The 14,356-nt window shown below is 39.7% G+C and overlaps 1 protein-coding gene across 5 annotated transcripts; it reads left to right on the top strand.

The window, feature by feature from the left end:
* The first annotated feature begins 183 nt into the window (after positions 1-183).
* On the top strand, positions 184-10,728 carry she (Src homology 2 domain containing E). Of its 5 annotated transcripts, none has more exons than XM_030159183.1 (7): positions 184-1,107; positions 1,653-1,779; positions 4,534-4,788; positions 5,017-5,074; positions 5,114-5,395; positions 7,805-7,924; positions 9,528-10,728. In XM_030159183.1, exons 1-7 carry the CDS (start codon positions 661-663, stop codon positions 9,718-9,720), a joined length of 1,482 nt encoding a protein of 493 aa, XP_030015043.1. In that variant the 5' UTR covers positions 184-660; the 3' UTR covers positions 9,721-10,728. The 5 variants fall into 5 exon arrangements, with proteins under 5 accessions (XP_030015043.1, XP_030015042.1, XP_030015041.1 ...); XM_030159182.1 differs by having other exon boundaries at positions 5,111-5,395; XM_030159181.1 differs by having other exon boundaries at positions 5,108-5,395.
* The last annotated feature ends 3,628 nt before the right edge of the window (positions 10,729-14,356 follow it).

Raw genomic sequence — 14,356 nt, 5'->3', positions numbered from 1 at the left:
GCCACAATAATAACCATAAGGCTACTTAATTTAAGTTTCCCTAGTTATATATATATATATATATATATATATATATATGCATTTTACTTGTTGACCAGTGTAATGTGTAAGAAGTGATGACAGGATAACCCCCAGCCCGCCCCTTACGCACAGCACCTCCCCATATTCAGCGACATCCCACAGTCTGCGCACACAGAGCTTTTCTCTAACTTCTCATCATTTTTCCTTGTCCACTGCCTGGACGCACCATCTTACGTTCCGGGAATGGGATCTGTACTGGATTCAAAGAAAAACTTTCAGTTCTTTCGAGTTTACGCTCTGCAGAAGCTACTCTTCAAACTGCAGGGATAGTTGTTACTGCAGGTGCAGGGTGACAGCAACAAGAGGCGCTCGCCAATGTTCTCCAAGACGCACCAGAAGGTTTCAGATGTTAGGGAGTTTTAAGTGTTAGGAATCCGTTTAACACCGCAAAGTGGGCTCTCCTTAATTTGTCAACTGAAGATTCTTGCATTTTTATGTCGAATTTACCTCAGGAGTGGCGTGCGTAAAATATCTGTGCGTAAAAGTTAAAGCTGTTGCGCAACTTGTAAACGTAACCTGTGCAAAACCTCAGATTTATCACATTTTCACTCTGTGAGAAGAATAAAAACGTTGGCAATCATGGCAAAATGGTTTAAAGATTTTCCCATAAATCTGAAGAACGGAAATGAACGGGTCCGCTCTGCCTCTGAATCTGGCCCTCAGACCCGTCCAAAACCGTCGTTTTCTCGAGACAGTCTCAAAGGAAATCAGCGTAAAGATGGAGGAGTGGGGGGTTTACTGGCAGGGAGAAATAGGAAAAATTCAGCAACAGAATTAGGCCGTAGCAACACTGGGTCAGGTGGGACGGTCTGGGACACCCTGACATCTGGGAAAGGTCGTAAAAACTCCAAGGCCGAGACTGGGACCTCAGATGAGAACCGTCAGGTCAGAACCTCCAGTCTGGCGCAGGCGTACATCAGCAGGATGATCAAAGTGGACAAGCAAGACAAGAACCCCAAACTCAACGGGAGAAGTGAACAGAAGCTGCCAGAGAATGAGAAGGGCAGGCCTGACATCAAAACAACGGTGAGTAGTAACTTTTAGTCATGTACACCCCTGAACCAGGTTTGGAATTGTATATTTTATCTGGGTTTTTTTTTTTTTTTTTTTTTTTAGAATAAAACTACACAAGACACAAACATTTACAGCAACATTTGGAAGTAGATATACAGGGCAAAAACTAATGTCATTGTGGGGTTGAGGTCAGTGTTTTCCTTTGTGTTTTCCCTTCCCACATCAGATCATAACCCTGTATTCAGTTTCCATCCCTATCAAAGGAATACAATGCAGTTTCACTACATTGTGTCAGATCAAACAGGCAACACAATGCACTGACCTCTTTGCACAAGCATTTCCGCTTTTCTCTACATTACTGTCACTCTGTCATGGACACCACACACACACACACACACACACACACACACACACACACACACACACACACACACACACACACACACGTACACACTGTATGAAATCCTCTCCCCATTGTTGTTCCTACACAAATGTAACATCTGAATAGGTATAGAAACCTTGCATTGTTCTATTTGACAGTTCTTTCCTTCACACAGCTGATTATCCTGGAGGACTATGCAGATCCTTTTGATGCCGAGAAAACCAAGGAGCAGAGAGAGGCTGAGAGAGCAGGAGTGAATGATGGATACATGGAGCCCTATGACGCCCAGGTCATCATCACAGGTGAGGTCAGACGGGGAGGATCATTTATCTCAGTGACAAAATCAAAGGGCTAATGTTTCCTTGACTGCACTCTGCCTTCAAAGACATTACTCTTGAAAGCCTAATGTTTATATACACCATTTATTATAATCAGGAGCTCACTCATTGTCATGTACAGACAGTAGACAAATGGATTTGCCAGTTAATGTAATGTGAAGGTGAAGGTGATGCCAAGACTGCAAGTCAGGGGTGGAATATAATTACTTTTACAAAAGTATGTGCTTCAGTACAAATTTGAAGTACTTTTGCACATCCATTTTAAATTACTTTACTCTTCTACTCAACTACATTGTTTACTCATACTTTGTTTTAATTTTCCCTTATTTATCTGACAGCTTCAGTTACTTTTCAGATTGCAAAAAATTCCCCTCCTGTGCAGTAAAAATCATATATCTCTGAAGATGATTAGTTGAATGTTTGTCCATAAATTGAAGGATTAGTTGCTTGTAAAATCATATTGGATTATTTAGGGAAAGTGTTCTCAAAAAGCTCTAAAAGGCCTGTTTTTCTGAGTTTAAAAGTCTACTTTTTATGGATAGGTGGTTCTCACAGGACAGCGACACCACTGACATACAGTATGATGATGCTACCCAAAATTACATAAAGGAATAATATAATCCAGAATCATAATTCATAGTAGTTTAACACTGAGAGCAAGGATTTTACTGGACAATTACTTTACTTGTTATTTAGTTTTGCTGATAAAACTTACATGTTTTTACTTAATATGGTTTTGAAGTGTTTTTTTTTCCATTTTAGTAGGATATACAGTATGCATACTTTTCGACTTCTGCTGCAGTGTCACATAATTTACACATTCTTATGAAATTCTTGTTAAAATCCACTTTAAAGTGACCCAGAGCCGGACAAGAACCTTGGTCTCGCTGCTGGCTTCCCTGCCTGCTGCTGGCAGTTGCTATAGCAACAGTGTTGTGCAGGGACAATGGGTGCAGCTTCCTCTTCCAACTTCCTGTCTCCTGCCTCTGTTTCCTTTGCCCCATTCTCTTGATAGGAAGTTGGCCCCTGTGCCCCCCTCCCCCCTTAACACGTGCGTGCACACACACACACACACACACACACACACACACACACACACACACACACACACACGCACACACACACACACACACACACACACACATACACACATAATACTTGATGGTCCCTTATGTGTGAAAAAAAACTTTAAGGACCCCTCACCCCACCCTTCTCCTACAGGTCCCCATCCTCCCCACCTCAGTTTCACCCAATCATTTCCCAGCAGTCAGGAAGTCAGACCTGGTCAGTCAGCCAATCAGCAGCTGTGTTGACCTTTTCTTCCTGTAACTCCATTGTTTGCTCACACAATGGTGCAGACACGCAGGCTACCTGTCAGACAGCAAAGAAACACAGCAAGTAAAATTTCCCTAAAATGTAAAGACTTATCAAAACAAACAGTGTCCAGAGAAAAGACTACAATATAGTGTGTGGAAAAATAACATTACTTAGTATAAGATAAGATGACATTAGTCATCCAAACAAGTATTTCTTCAGTATATCAGAACCCTAAAACTCAAATCAGCACTTCAGTCCATTAGTGTTTGCATAATTTTGAAAAAAGAGAAAAAAAAAAAGTAATTACTGACAGCTAGCAAAGGACAAGGTTCACTAAGAGCTCATTAATTGATTATACTTGGGACTTAAGGCAAACGTGTGAATATTATACAAAATGAGTGCACTGAGCTCAATGAAGCAGCAAACCATATGAACTGCAAACATGTTATGTTCCACTATATATTATAATTTGTTCAAGTTTGTGTGGCAATTAAATAGGGTAACAGCCACTGCATCAGCGTCGTTCAGCCCCAAAAAAGATATTCATTGATCCATATCATTATAAAATGTAGAATATTATAAAGTCTGAACACATTTTGGCCCTTTATCAGATAAACACCTAATCTGGGCTCAAGAGTGGCTGCTTTTCCTTAGTTACGTAATGAAAAAAAAAAAAAAACATCTCCAGTGGTGGAAGAAGTATTGAAATATATTACAAGTAAAATACTTCACTACACCAGGATATTAGGATATTCAAAACCCACCTTAAGTTTAAAAAAAAGTTAAAAAAGATTTATGAGAAAAAAATATTAAGTGAAAGTAATGGTGTGCATTAAAATATTACCTGTCACTGTTTTGCTATTATTTATAGTTTACATTACTGTTGCATTAATGGGTATGTTGAATTTTACTGCTGCATGTGTTTAAGCTCATTGGTATTTTATATACTGTTATGGAGTTTAATATACAGCAATGCATCATATTCTATAAGACCAACTTATATTGTTTTAAGAGAAACACATATCATAACAGCAGGCTACGGTTTGTGGCAAGATAATTCAAGGGGATTTTCAAGGTGTTTATTTAGCCTGAACTGATGGAGAATTTTGAACTCAACTAGCTTAAATATTGGAGGTTTTCACTGCATAGGAAAGGGATGAAAATCTGTGATCTGCAAAATAAGTAGTTACTGAAGTTGTCAAGGATACAATTCTAGTGGCTAAAAGTACAATATTTGCCTTTCAGATACAGTGGTGTAGTAATATAAGGCAGCAAACATAGTATGGAAATACTTAAGTACAGTACAAGTATACCTCAATTTTGTACATAAATTCAGTACATACAGCACTATACAGAGCTCCACAAAGTCTGTAAACTTAACACATGACCTTTCTGTTGCAGAGGTTCGTAGACGAGGCTCCAAGGACCTCCTTAAAGTGTGTGTTCTGCTGGACCGAGGCCAGAAAGAGGGGAAGGCAGAGGAGGGCAAGCCCACACCCCCAAATATCTACGATATACCATATGAAGGCGGACCGGACGGCGACAGTGAGGGGGTGTGGATCCCTGTCACACGGCCAGAGTCTGATGTCCGTCCTGCTGGAGAATATGAACTGCCCTGGGAGTGGAGGAAGGAGGACATTGTTAGAGCGCTGTCAGGTAGAGACAGAGAGAGGGATGATGGGAAGGGTGGGGGTTTAGGGTGTGGAGGAAGGATGCCATGACTTTTATTTGTACAGTTATGCCACAACAATTTGTGTTTGCTTTAGACAGGAAGCAAAACAATCCCACTGAATCAATTTCCAGTGATGTGTTTACCTAAGCTTTGGCATACTTTGATAGACTTTTACTCTGAAAGGTTGATATTTTCTGTCCTGCTTCCTTTAGCTCAGTTTGAGGCGGTGGATTGTTCACCCAGCAAAGAGAACAGTTCAACTTCCTGCCGGCAGCAGCAGCAGCAGCAGCAGCAGCAGCAGCAGCAGCAGCAGCAGCAGCAGCAGCAGACCCTGAGGCAGAAAAACTGGAACCACAAAACCCTTGTGTCCTCCTCCTCCTCCTCTTCTTCTCCCTCCTTTCCCTCCTCTCCTATTCTTAAACTCTCCCCTCTCATACCCTCGTCTCCCTCCTTCCCGACTCTCAAACTTTCTCCCCTCTCACCTTCGTCCACACCTAACAAACTGTCTCCTACGTCTCCTACCTCCCCTGGTGCCCCACTGGATGGGGAGGCCACCAAAGTGGACCCCAGCCTGCCCCTGGAGAAGCAGAGGTAAGGAAAGAAAAAGGACAGATTTTATAGATGAGACGTTCTTAAATGTAAGAGATGGACCTTTGAGAGATTATCAGTATTTCATCCTTATAAGGTCTTTAGGCAGTGAAATCTTACTATTTTCAATCCAAGAGGAGGGACATCTCTCATACAAATATGTATATAGCCTATAGTTTTATTACCTACTACTACTACTATTATTTTTAATATTGTTTTTTTCCCACTATCTTTATGCACACACATTTTTTTCTTGCGCTTCATTCTGTTGCTACTTTGACCAGTGAATGTCCCTGTTGTGGGATCAATAAAGTTTCATCTAATCTCCTCTGAGGCTCTTTCTGAGGTTCATCCCCTTTTTTCTCTGTTAATGGGGAGGTTTTCCTTCTTCAAACTGAAACTGGACAGGTCAACAGGGTGTTGTATGTTGTATAGATCAGAACACCACTTGAGACAGATTTTCTATACTGTAGGGTTCAAATTGACTTGACTTGAAAAACTGACAAGCAGGGAAATTCTCAACCAGACAAAACTCTTATCAAATGATAAAGAGCAGAGTAAGTTGATATAAAAACTCCAAAAAATCCAGAAGAATCCTTAAAAACCTGGAGGAACTATTGCAGTCGTTTCCAAATTATTATTATTATTATTATTATTATTATTATTGTTGTTGTTGTTTGACATTTAAGCATTCTTAAGTGATTTATCACCTTTTATTATAATAATATTATCCACTGCATTTTGCATTTTTGGTGAACATCATGTACGATATTTTACCATATTTTATTTACTGATTGTGTAGATCTTCATCAAAGCTCAGAGTAGATTCAAAGGTTTTTATATCAAAACAGAAAAAACTCAAAATACAAAGCAAAAGCAAAATAAATCATGAACTGAACATAAAAACAAGCATCTAAAAACACTGTCATTTGTCAAACTATATGGGTTTTATTATTGGTGAATCAATGTTGCAGAATATGATGATGTTTCCATGCTCATTATGGAGCCTTTGAATGTCCAAAAAAGAAAAAAAAAGGCAGAGAAACTGCATTTTTCCTGAAATATTTAAATGTATTGATAGGATTAGTGGTTCAAAAGCTACTAAGATTTTAGATCAGTAGATACCTTTGGCTCCCAGCAGCTGTTTAGATGTTTGAAGGTTCATAAACATAGGTAAATAAATAAAGAAAATCCATACTCCACATGTCCACAAGACAGTTTAAAAGTATCATTCTGTTTATATAAGTGCTGTCCTTACCTACTGATCTAACTTTCACCCACTGCATGCTGGGATAGGCTCCTGTGCCCCCTCACAACTCAGAGTGGGATTAATGGATAGAAGGAATTAACCAGAGATGAAGGCTGAGACATGTCGGCATCTTTATCTAATAAGCGTGTATTGTTAGTGCTTATCAAAACGAACACAACATTTAGAGTTGACATGTTTTTCATTAACTTTGCAGATTCAATTGCACTTCCTGTCACCCTGCTCTCTCTGTTACTCTGCTTTGCATCAGTTATGACAGGAAAGGACACAGATTACATTTTGAAGAATTTTTGTTTTTTTAAACTCAACTCTTTTCATTAGTAAGAAACATAAAGTTCTGAGGTAAAGTGCCCTCCTTGGTGGTTTTGGCTGCAAATCAGTTTCCATTAGTAAAAGATGTAAAGCAATCAAGCAGATGTCTGTCATTATCTGATCTGGTGACTTATGATGTCAGATATATCGCAAAGGCTGCCAGTCTTCAAGGCCAAATCCTTGAACATGATATATTAAGCAAACCACTTTAGAAAAGTGAAATTGGGTATATATTACTAAGAGAATAATCCAACAGCTGCTCTTAAGCATACAATTCATAATGATGATGATGGTGCACTATTCAGTTGAGACGTCATGGAATAGAACAGCAACATTCATTAGTCTATAGTCTTGTTCCTTATTATCGCAGCCTTTCTATTTCAGATGGAACACATAGGGAACATGCTCAGAGCACGTTAGCATTTGTTCCTATCATGTTGTTGCTGAATGTCAGTGTGTTTTGCCTCCTAGCACCAAAGCCATATACTGTACAATCTGTTTATATATGGCCCATCGCCTGTAGCCATTGTCAACACCACCTTGCGCCCCAATAATAGCCCTCCCCTGAGACACTACAGCTGCAACCGTTTTGCTATTCTGTTTTATTTATCTCTCTGCTCTCTCAGGTTCACGTTTGAGTTTATATCTGTCAGTGTAACTTATGCTAAATAAATCTGTCAGTCTTGTTCTTTCCAGGCTCTTTCTCTCTTTTTTCTCTCTCAGAATCATTGCCTATCATTATCTTGACATCTGACTTATCTCCATATGTCAGTGTGCTATATGTCAGTGATATGCTGTCGCTCTTCCCCCACCCCCTCCCTCACCTCCCCTAGCTGGTACCATGGCAGTGTGAGTCGCCAGCAGGCTGAGGCTCAGCTGCAGCGCTGCAGGGAAGCCAGTTTCCTGGTGAGAGACAGCGAATCAGGAACCAGCAAGTACTCCATCGCTCTGAAGTAAGTGCACGACTATGTGTATAGTCATTGTGTGTTTTCTGAACATGGCACTCTAAAATGCAAAATGTACATATTTATTTATAGTGCTCATTTGGCTCATTTTACTCATTTACTCTTGATATTTTTAAAGAAGTTGTGTGTGTAAATAATACTTCTATTTATTTATTTTTCTACTTTGATGCCACAAGCCAATTTGACAGCCTTTAAGAAGTAGTCATGGACAAGGCTTTTTATAAAAACACTGAATATAAATAAATCCATTGTTAATTATTTTTAGTCATGTGTTGAGTATTCCCACAATAGAGAATGAACCTGTGTGTGTATATTTTTAAGAAGGTTGTTGGCAACATGAAAGGTGTCAGGAGAGGTGAGCGTGACAATATCTGTCATTTGTAGAACAGATGCCACCAACTATTTTGCCAAGAGCAGATTTTTTTGGAATACTGTGAAAGCTGAAATTTGTGCCATTGTGTTTGTGTTCCTTGTCATTCTATCCTGATGGGGACTTTGACCTGAATTCATACCCACCCATGGGGGATAGTGTCGCTGCGGGGACAAAAATTGAGTTCCCCACGGGTAGAGTCCACTTTGAGGGTTGTAAAGACTTGGGTTATGTATTCAGTTGTAATGGCTGGGGTTAAGAGTAAGGGACTGTGTTACAGCAGCGGGGGTCCTTAGAGGAGTAGTGAAACCAACATATATGTGCATGTGTGTGCACGCCTGAGTGCACATTTGCACGTTTCTTTTATTTTGCTCATTCGAGAGTCCATATCCTTAACCCCATTTACAAAATTTCCAGTGAACTTGAAAATAACTTATATAACTTCATTTGGGAAGAGATATATCAAAGAGGAATTTTTTGTGTTACGATAACAATATTATATTTCCATTTTCAGCTTTTTTACCAGATGAAAACAGCTGTAGAAGGTGAATGTGTTGAATTATATTTAATTGTCTTGGTCATAAATACTATGTGTAGCAAATTTTTATTTGTCTTTCATCAAATGATGGAGTATCTATTGTAAACTGAAAACTGCTGTTCCTATAGCATGTTAACCCTTAAAGACCTATACTTGTCTACAGTGATTCATCACCATTTATTATAATATTTTACCTGGATTATGCATTTTTTCAGTGGGAATCAGGTGTTTTCCTATATTTAATTTACTGACCATGTAGATGTTCTTAAAAGTTTAGAGTAAATTCAAAGGTTATTATATCAAAACTGAGAAAACGTTTTTTTAGCAACATATGTCATTAACTGATCAAATCAAACATCTACAACCACTGCCATTTGTCAAACTACATGGATTTTACTGATGAATCGATATTGATGGTGACAGCATTTCCATGTTCTGGACGTCCAAATCTGATGCCACTGAAAAGCTGAGAAACTGTATTTTACCTGAATACATTTAAATGTATTGATAGGATTAGTGGTTCAATCTTATTGAATATTTTAGATCAGTAAAAGCTTTTGGTTACTGGTGGCTATTTACGTCTTTGAGGGTTAACTTATTAACTCTAAAAACGGTTGTATGCCTCTCATATTCTCTGTTAATGTTTTTGTTTTTTGTTTTTTGTCTCGTTCTTGCTGCTTCAGGACCAGCCAGAGTTGTGTGCACATCATTGTGGCCCAGACTAAGAGTAGTAAAGGCTTGTGCTACACACTGGATCAGAGCAGCTGTGTCTTCTCCAGTATTCCTGAGCTGGTACACCACTACTGCATGCACAGACTGCCTTTCACTGGAGCAGAGCACATGACCCTACAGCACCCTGTACTCAAGCAACACTGAGCATGGGTGAAAGAAAAAGAAAACATACTGGAACACACTTGCACATTTGCAAACACAAGCTGAGACAGAGAGAAAAGATATATGCACAAATTTGCACATATGTTAAAGCTTAATACATGTGCAAACACAGTTATTCAAAGGTATGCTGCTTAGGATGATCCTGTGCACTAATTGAGTTTGTATGTTAACTTTGGGTATGTTTGTATCTTATACACTACCTAGTGGACAAAACCATACACTACAACAGCCAGCAGTGTTTCCTGTTTTCAACTGAAATGAACAACATTTAGTTAAAGAAACAGCATTACTTTTTACTGAATGGTGTGTTTGTCATTTTGACCCCAAAGACCATAGTGGATAAAATACAAACCAAACTAGTATTTGTCATGTCTGATGCTATACACACAATGCATTGTACTCACTGTAACCAGTTTGAACTTTGGAGAAAGTGAACAGGTTTATGATGTCCTGAGGTGATTTCCTTTGACAGAGGTGCTGACATCATCAATTAGCGCCCTGCTGCTCAGTGAGAGCGCGGTCTGTAGAATCAATACACATGATTGAAGTATATTCTTTCATCCATCTGACATGTCAATCAGCCTATTGATCTATCCTGAAAATCATGCTCATTTGCCAACCACCCTGTCAGTCAAGACAAAGAGCTTTATTGATTAGAGGAGTAGAGGTAGTGAAGTGGGAGGGGTTTGATAACATTATGGTGCCCACTCAGCAAAATTAATAAGGCTTTGTATGTGTGCCAAAAAATATGTGAATACAATGCTCATTCACATGCCTTTACTATAATTGAAATATAAAGGCTTTATGGTTAAAAAGCTTTTACTTGTAATTGTAATAAACTGACCTGCCTTACCCTAAAAATGTACCTTTGCATAAAGGATGTATGTATGAAGTGACTGTTGAATATTGTTGAATCAACCACACAATGAGGCGTGTTGTATATTATTTCTGTAAGACTTTTATTCAGTAAATAAATTCATTTTAACAATGTCCTGACAATGGGTTATTAATAGAAGTGCCAGCAGCAAATGTCAAAGCAGGATTCAAAGCAAAAACCAGTGAAACAGATATGAAAGCTAACTAGAGTGAATGTGTGCGCTTTTTCTCTTGTAGCTGTGAAACCATTGACCTGAGTGTGAAATCAATTACAGTTACACACATGCAACCTCACGCATACACATTTCCTCACAGATTTCTAGTCAACAGATACAGTCAAACATGAACACACATACAAAATGCATACATAAATAGTGCGCACACAAATAGCATTTACTTACACAATCTTTTCCCCGAACAGTGGCGCATTTAAAACCTCGCCAACACATGAAGCTTCTCACAAAAATACAGAGGAGCTTTATCCTCACAATGATGCATGAAAATGTGTGTTTGTGGTAAGATATGCCTTACCAGTAAACACCAGTGTATTGGTTGCCTATGTGTGTGTGTGTGTGTGTGTGTGTGTGTGTGTGTGTGCGTGCGTGTGTGTGTGTATATATGTGTATGTGGGCACGCTTGGATAAGTGTGTGTGCAAGTGTGATTGGGCCCATGTGTGCAACCATGTGTGCATATATATGTGTGTGTGAGACAGAGATAGAGAGAGAGAGAGACTGAATTTTTCTGTACAGGGATTACCAGGTTGCCATGGTGATTAGTTAGAGTGAGGTAGGGCCATCTCTACAGGGAATGATGAGAGGGAGAGAGAAAGAGAAAGAGGGAGGAGAGACAGACTGCAATATAAAAAGAGCTATGAATAACCATGGCCATAGTAGCAATGTAGCACCCCCACAGAATAGCCCACTCAGTTTGTGAATGAAGAGCAGCAACATGTAATGTCAGACAAGTGCCACAAATTAATAGGCCTATGCAATTAACTCCTGTAACTGTCTGTTCACCAATCAGTTTTTGAGTCCCGTTATTGATCGCTTGACCCCCTCCCTAGAGGTCAAAGTCTAGCGGCCAACACCAGACACACATGTACATGGCTTAAGGACAATGAAGCAAATACTTTTACATGAGTTCCAACCCAAGCCTTTCCGGTTGAGGAGCCATTTCTAATCTTGGCTGTCCTGCTACCCAGCGTGTCACAAATGGCAATGTTACACAACAACAAACACCACTAACCATCACCCCTCCTTCCATCCGTATGATCCGTTGTGCTTTAGTCCTCTATGTACTCTTAATTAAATCACAAAGTAGGTCAAAGCAAACAAGGGGCCTGAGGTGTCGGACATATGATTTTTGCAGAGTTCTGTGGAAAGTTACGTTTAGTATCTATTGAGTCTAATATTGCTCCTAAAATATTTGGATTTTCTCGACCATGAATATGCATCATTTCAAACACTGAAATGATCCTTAACTAATCAAAGTTTAAATACATTTTCAGATCTTTTATGTAAGTAAGGCTACCAGTAATAAAATATATGTGAACTTGATCACAAGTAATGTCTGCAATTTACATAAAATAAATTAAAATGTACACTGCTTAATCCTATGGGGAGGGCTGTGGGGAGGCTGGAGCCGATCCTAGCTGAGCAAAGGTAGAGTACAACCTGTACATGTGAAAATGTGCACAAGTTATATAAATAAATGTACTGTGACTATCAGAAGTAAAAGTTCAGAATCATGTTTATTGCCATGTAAGTAAACATTGTTCACATTACTAGGATTTTGCTTCAGTGGTTTGCTGCATACATAGAACATGGAGTAAATAAGAAACATGCAGTAAAAAAGAAAAGAAAAGAAAGATAGAAGTAAGAGAATAAACAAGTAAGCTAAAGTTCAAAATATACGATATACAGCATGGACAAAAGCAATGGGTTTAGTGAGACTATAATGGTACCGCTTATGGTTCTGTACAGATATGCAAGTACTTAGCAGTGCAATCAGCAGATGGATAAAGTGCCAATGCAGTGTATTTGGTGTTGGTGTTATTTAGAGTTCAGGAGTTTAACAGCAGAGGGGAAGACGCTGTTCCTGTGGTGTGAGGTTCTGGTCCAAATGGATTGTAGTCTCCTGCCTGAGGGAAGTGGTTTCAAAGAGTCCATGTCCAGGGTGAGAGGGATCAGCTGTGATTCGACCTGCACGCCCCAGAGTCCTGGAGGTGTACAGGCCTTGGAGGGATGGGAGGCTGCAGCCGATCACCTTCTCAGCAGAACACACAATGCACTCCAGTCTGTTTGTCCCTGGCAGTGGCCCCAGCACACCAAACAATGACGGTGGATGTGAGGATGGACTTAATGATGGCCGTGTAGAACTGGACCATCATCTTCACTGGGAGCTTGAATTTCCTCAGCTGCCGCAGGAAGAACATCCTCTGGTGGGCCATTATTATTGTACTCAAAAGACCTGTCAGTTTTGTATATTTTATACACTTTACTATTTGATTAAAATGGCTGATGTCTTAACATTTAAGCAACCCTCTGATATTGGCATTGTTGCAGAAAACTACATAAAGTATATTTGATTTTTTTACTCTATACATTAAATGCTTCAAAAAATTGCTCACATTTTAATAATTGCCTAATTGTGTGACCAACCATAAGGCAAAACATCACTCTCAAAGTACTACATTTTCATAAACTGTGATTTGCAGTACTTTACAGTATGCACAACTTTCCACCACTGTAAATCTTCATTTCTTTTATTTCATTGAATGATGCAGTATTATGTCTGTGATTTGTGTATCAGATTTGCACATTTATTAATCAAGGTAATACCTAGACATGACAGGAATGCAGGAAGCAATAGCTGCCACCAGAAGACAGAATGACAAGCATGAGAGGAAGGGACAGAGGAAGAGGAGAGAGAGAGGGAGTGTGAGGGGGTGCTAGGGGAAGACAAGCACTCGTGGGGGTCCCAGCTTTTAAATAATTCAGAGAGAGACTCACAGCACTCAGTGCAGAGGAGGAGCACTGTCAGGTCAACTCATTCACTGCAGAGGAGAGGTAGAGAGGGAGGCACTGTACAGAGAGACGGAAAGAGGAAGAGTGTATAAAGATAGCATGGAAGAGGAAGGCATTACTGGGAGTTAGCCTGTGTGTACATACATACGTTTGTGCATGCCTGTGTGTATACGCATTGTGTGCATATATGCATGAGCCCTGTACATGTGTGTTGTGTGCAAGCTGTGCGTGTGTATTCTTTGTGTGTACTGGTGATGAAAATAGAAAAAATGAAGGAGAAACAGGTCGCTTCCTCCTGGAGCTTTCTGGTTTCTCTTAGTCACCACGGCAACCGCCTCCTCCCTCCACCCTGCACTCCTGTTTACTTTTTTTACTCTTCCCCATCCATCCCTCCCAGCCTCCCACGCTCTTTAGACTCTCCCTCCCCTCTTCCTTCTGAGTCTTGTACCCCTCTTTATTTGCTGCATTCGCTCCTCCCCTCGTCATCTAAAACAATTGTTAGCATTAATACAGCATGTTGCTGTAGGTTGAAAATCCTGAAGTGTGTCTACCTGGTCACACTTTCCTGACATACCTCCTCTTTCTTCTCTTACCTCATCTTTCTGTCTCCTGTGTGTAGACCTATGGATGGAGAGTAGAGGTCGTTTCACTGGCCTTGAGAGGAAATTGAATGAGGAATCATTTGCTGTAAAGGAAAATAGAGACAGAAATAGAA

The sequence above is a fragment of the Sphaeramia orbicularis genome, chromosome 16 (assembly GCF_902148855.1).
Source record: "Sphaeramia orbicularis chromosome 16, fSphaOr1.1, whole genome shotgun sequence".
Classification (NCBI taxonomy): Eukaryota; Metazoa; Chordata; class Actinopteri; order Kurtiformes; family Apogonidae; genus Sphaeramia; species Sphaeramia orbicularis.
Note: the sequence above shows the minus strand (reverse complement) of the source record. Positions and strands in the feature narration are given on the sequence as shown.

Bases quoted from the DNA above. Each gene is read 5' to 3' on its own strand.
- she (XM_030159179.1), top strand. From the start codon at position 661: ATGGCAAAATGGTTTAAAGATTTTCCCATAAATCTGAAGAACGGAAAT. The intron at 1,780-4,533 runs GTGAGGTCAGAC...TTTCTGTTGCAG, and splicing joins CGCCCAGGTCATCATCACAG to AGGTTCGTAGACGAGGCTCC. The intron at 4,789-5,016 runs GTAGAGACAGAG...TGCTTCCTTTAG, and splicing joins CATTGTTAGAGCGCTGTCAG to CTCAGTTTGAGGCGGTGGAT.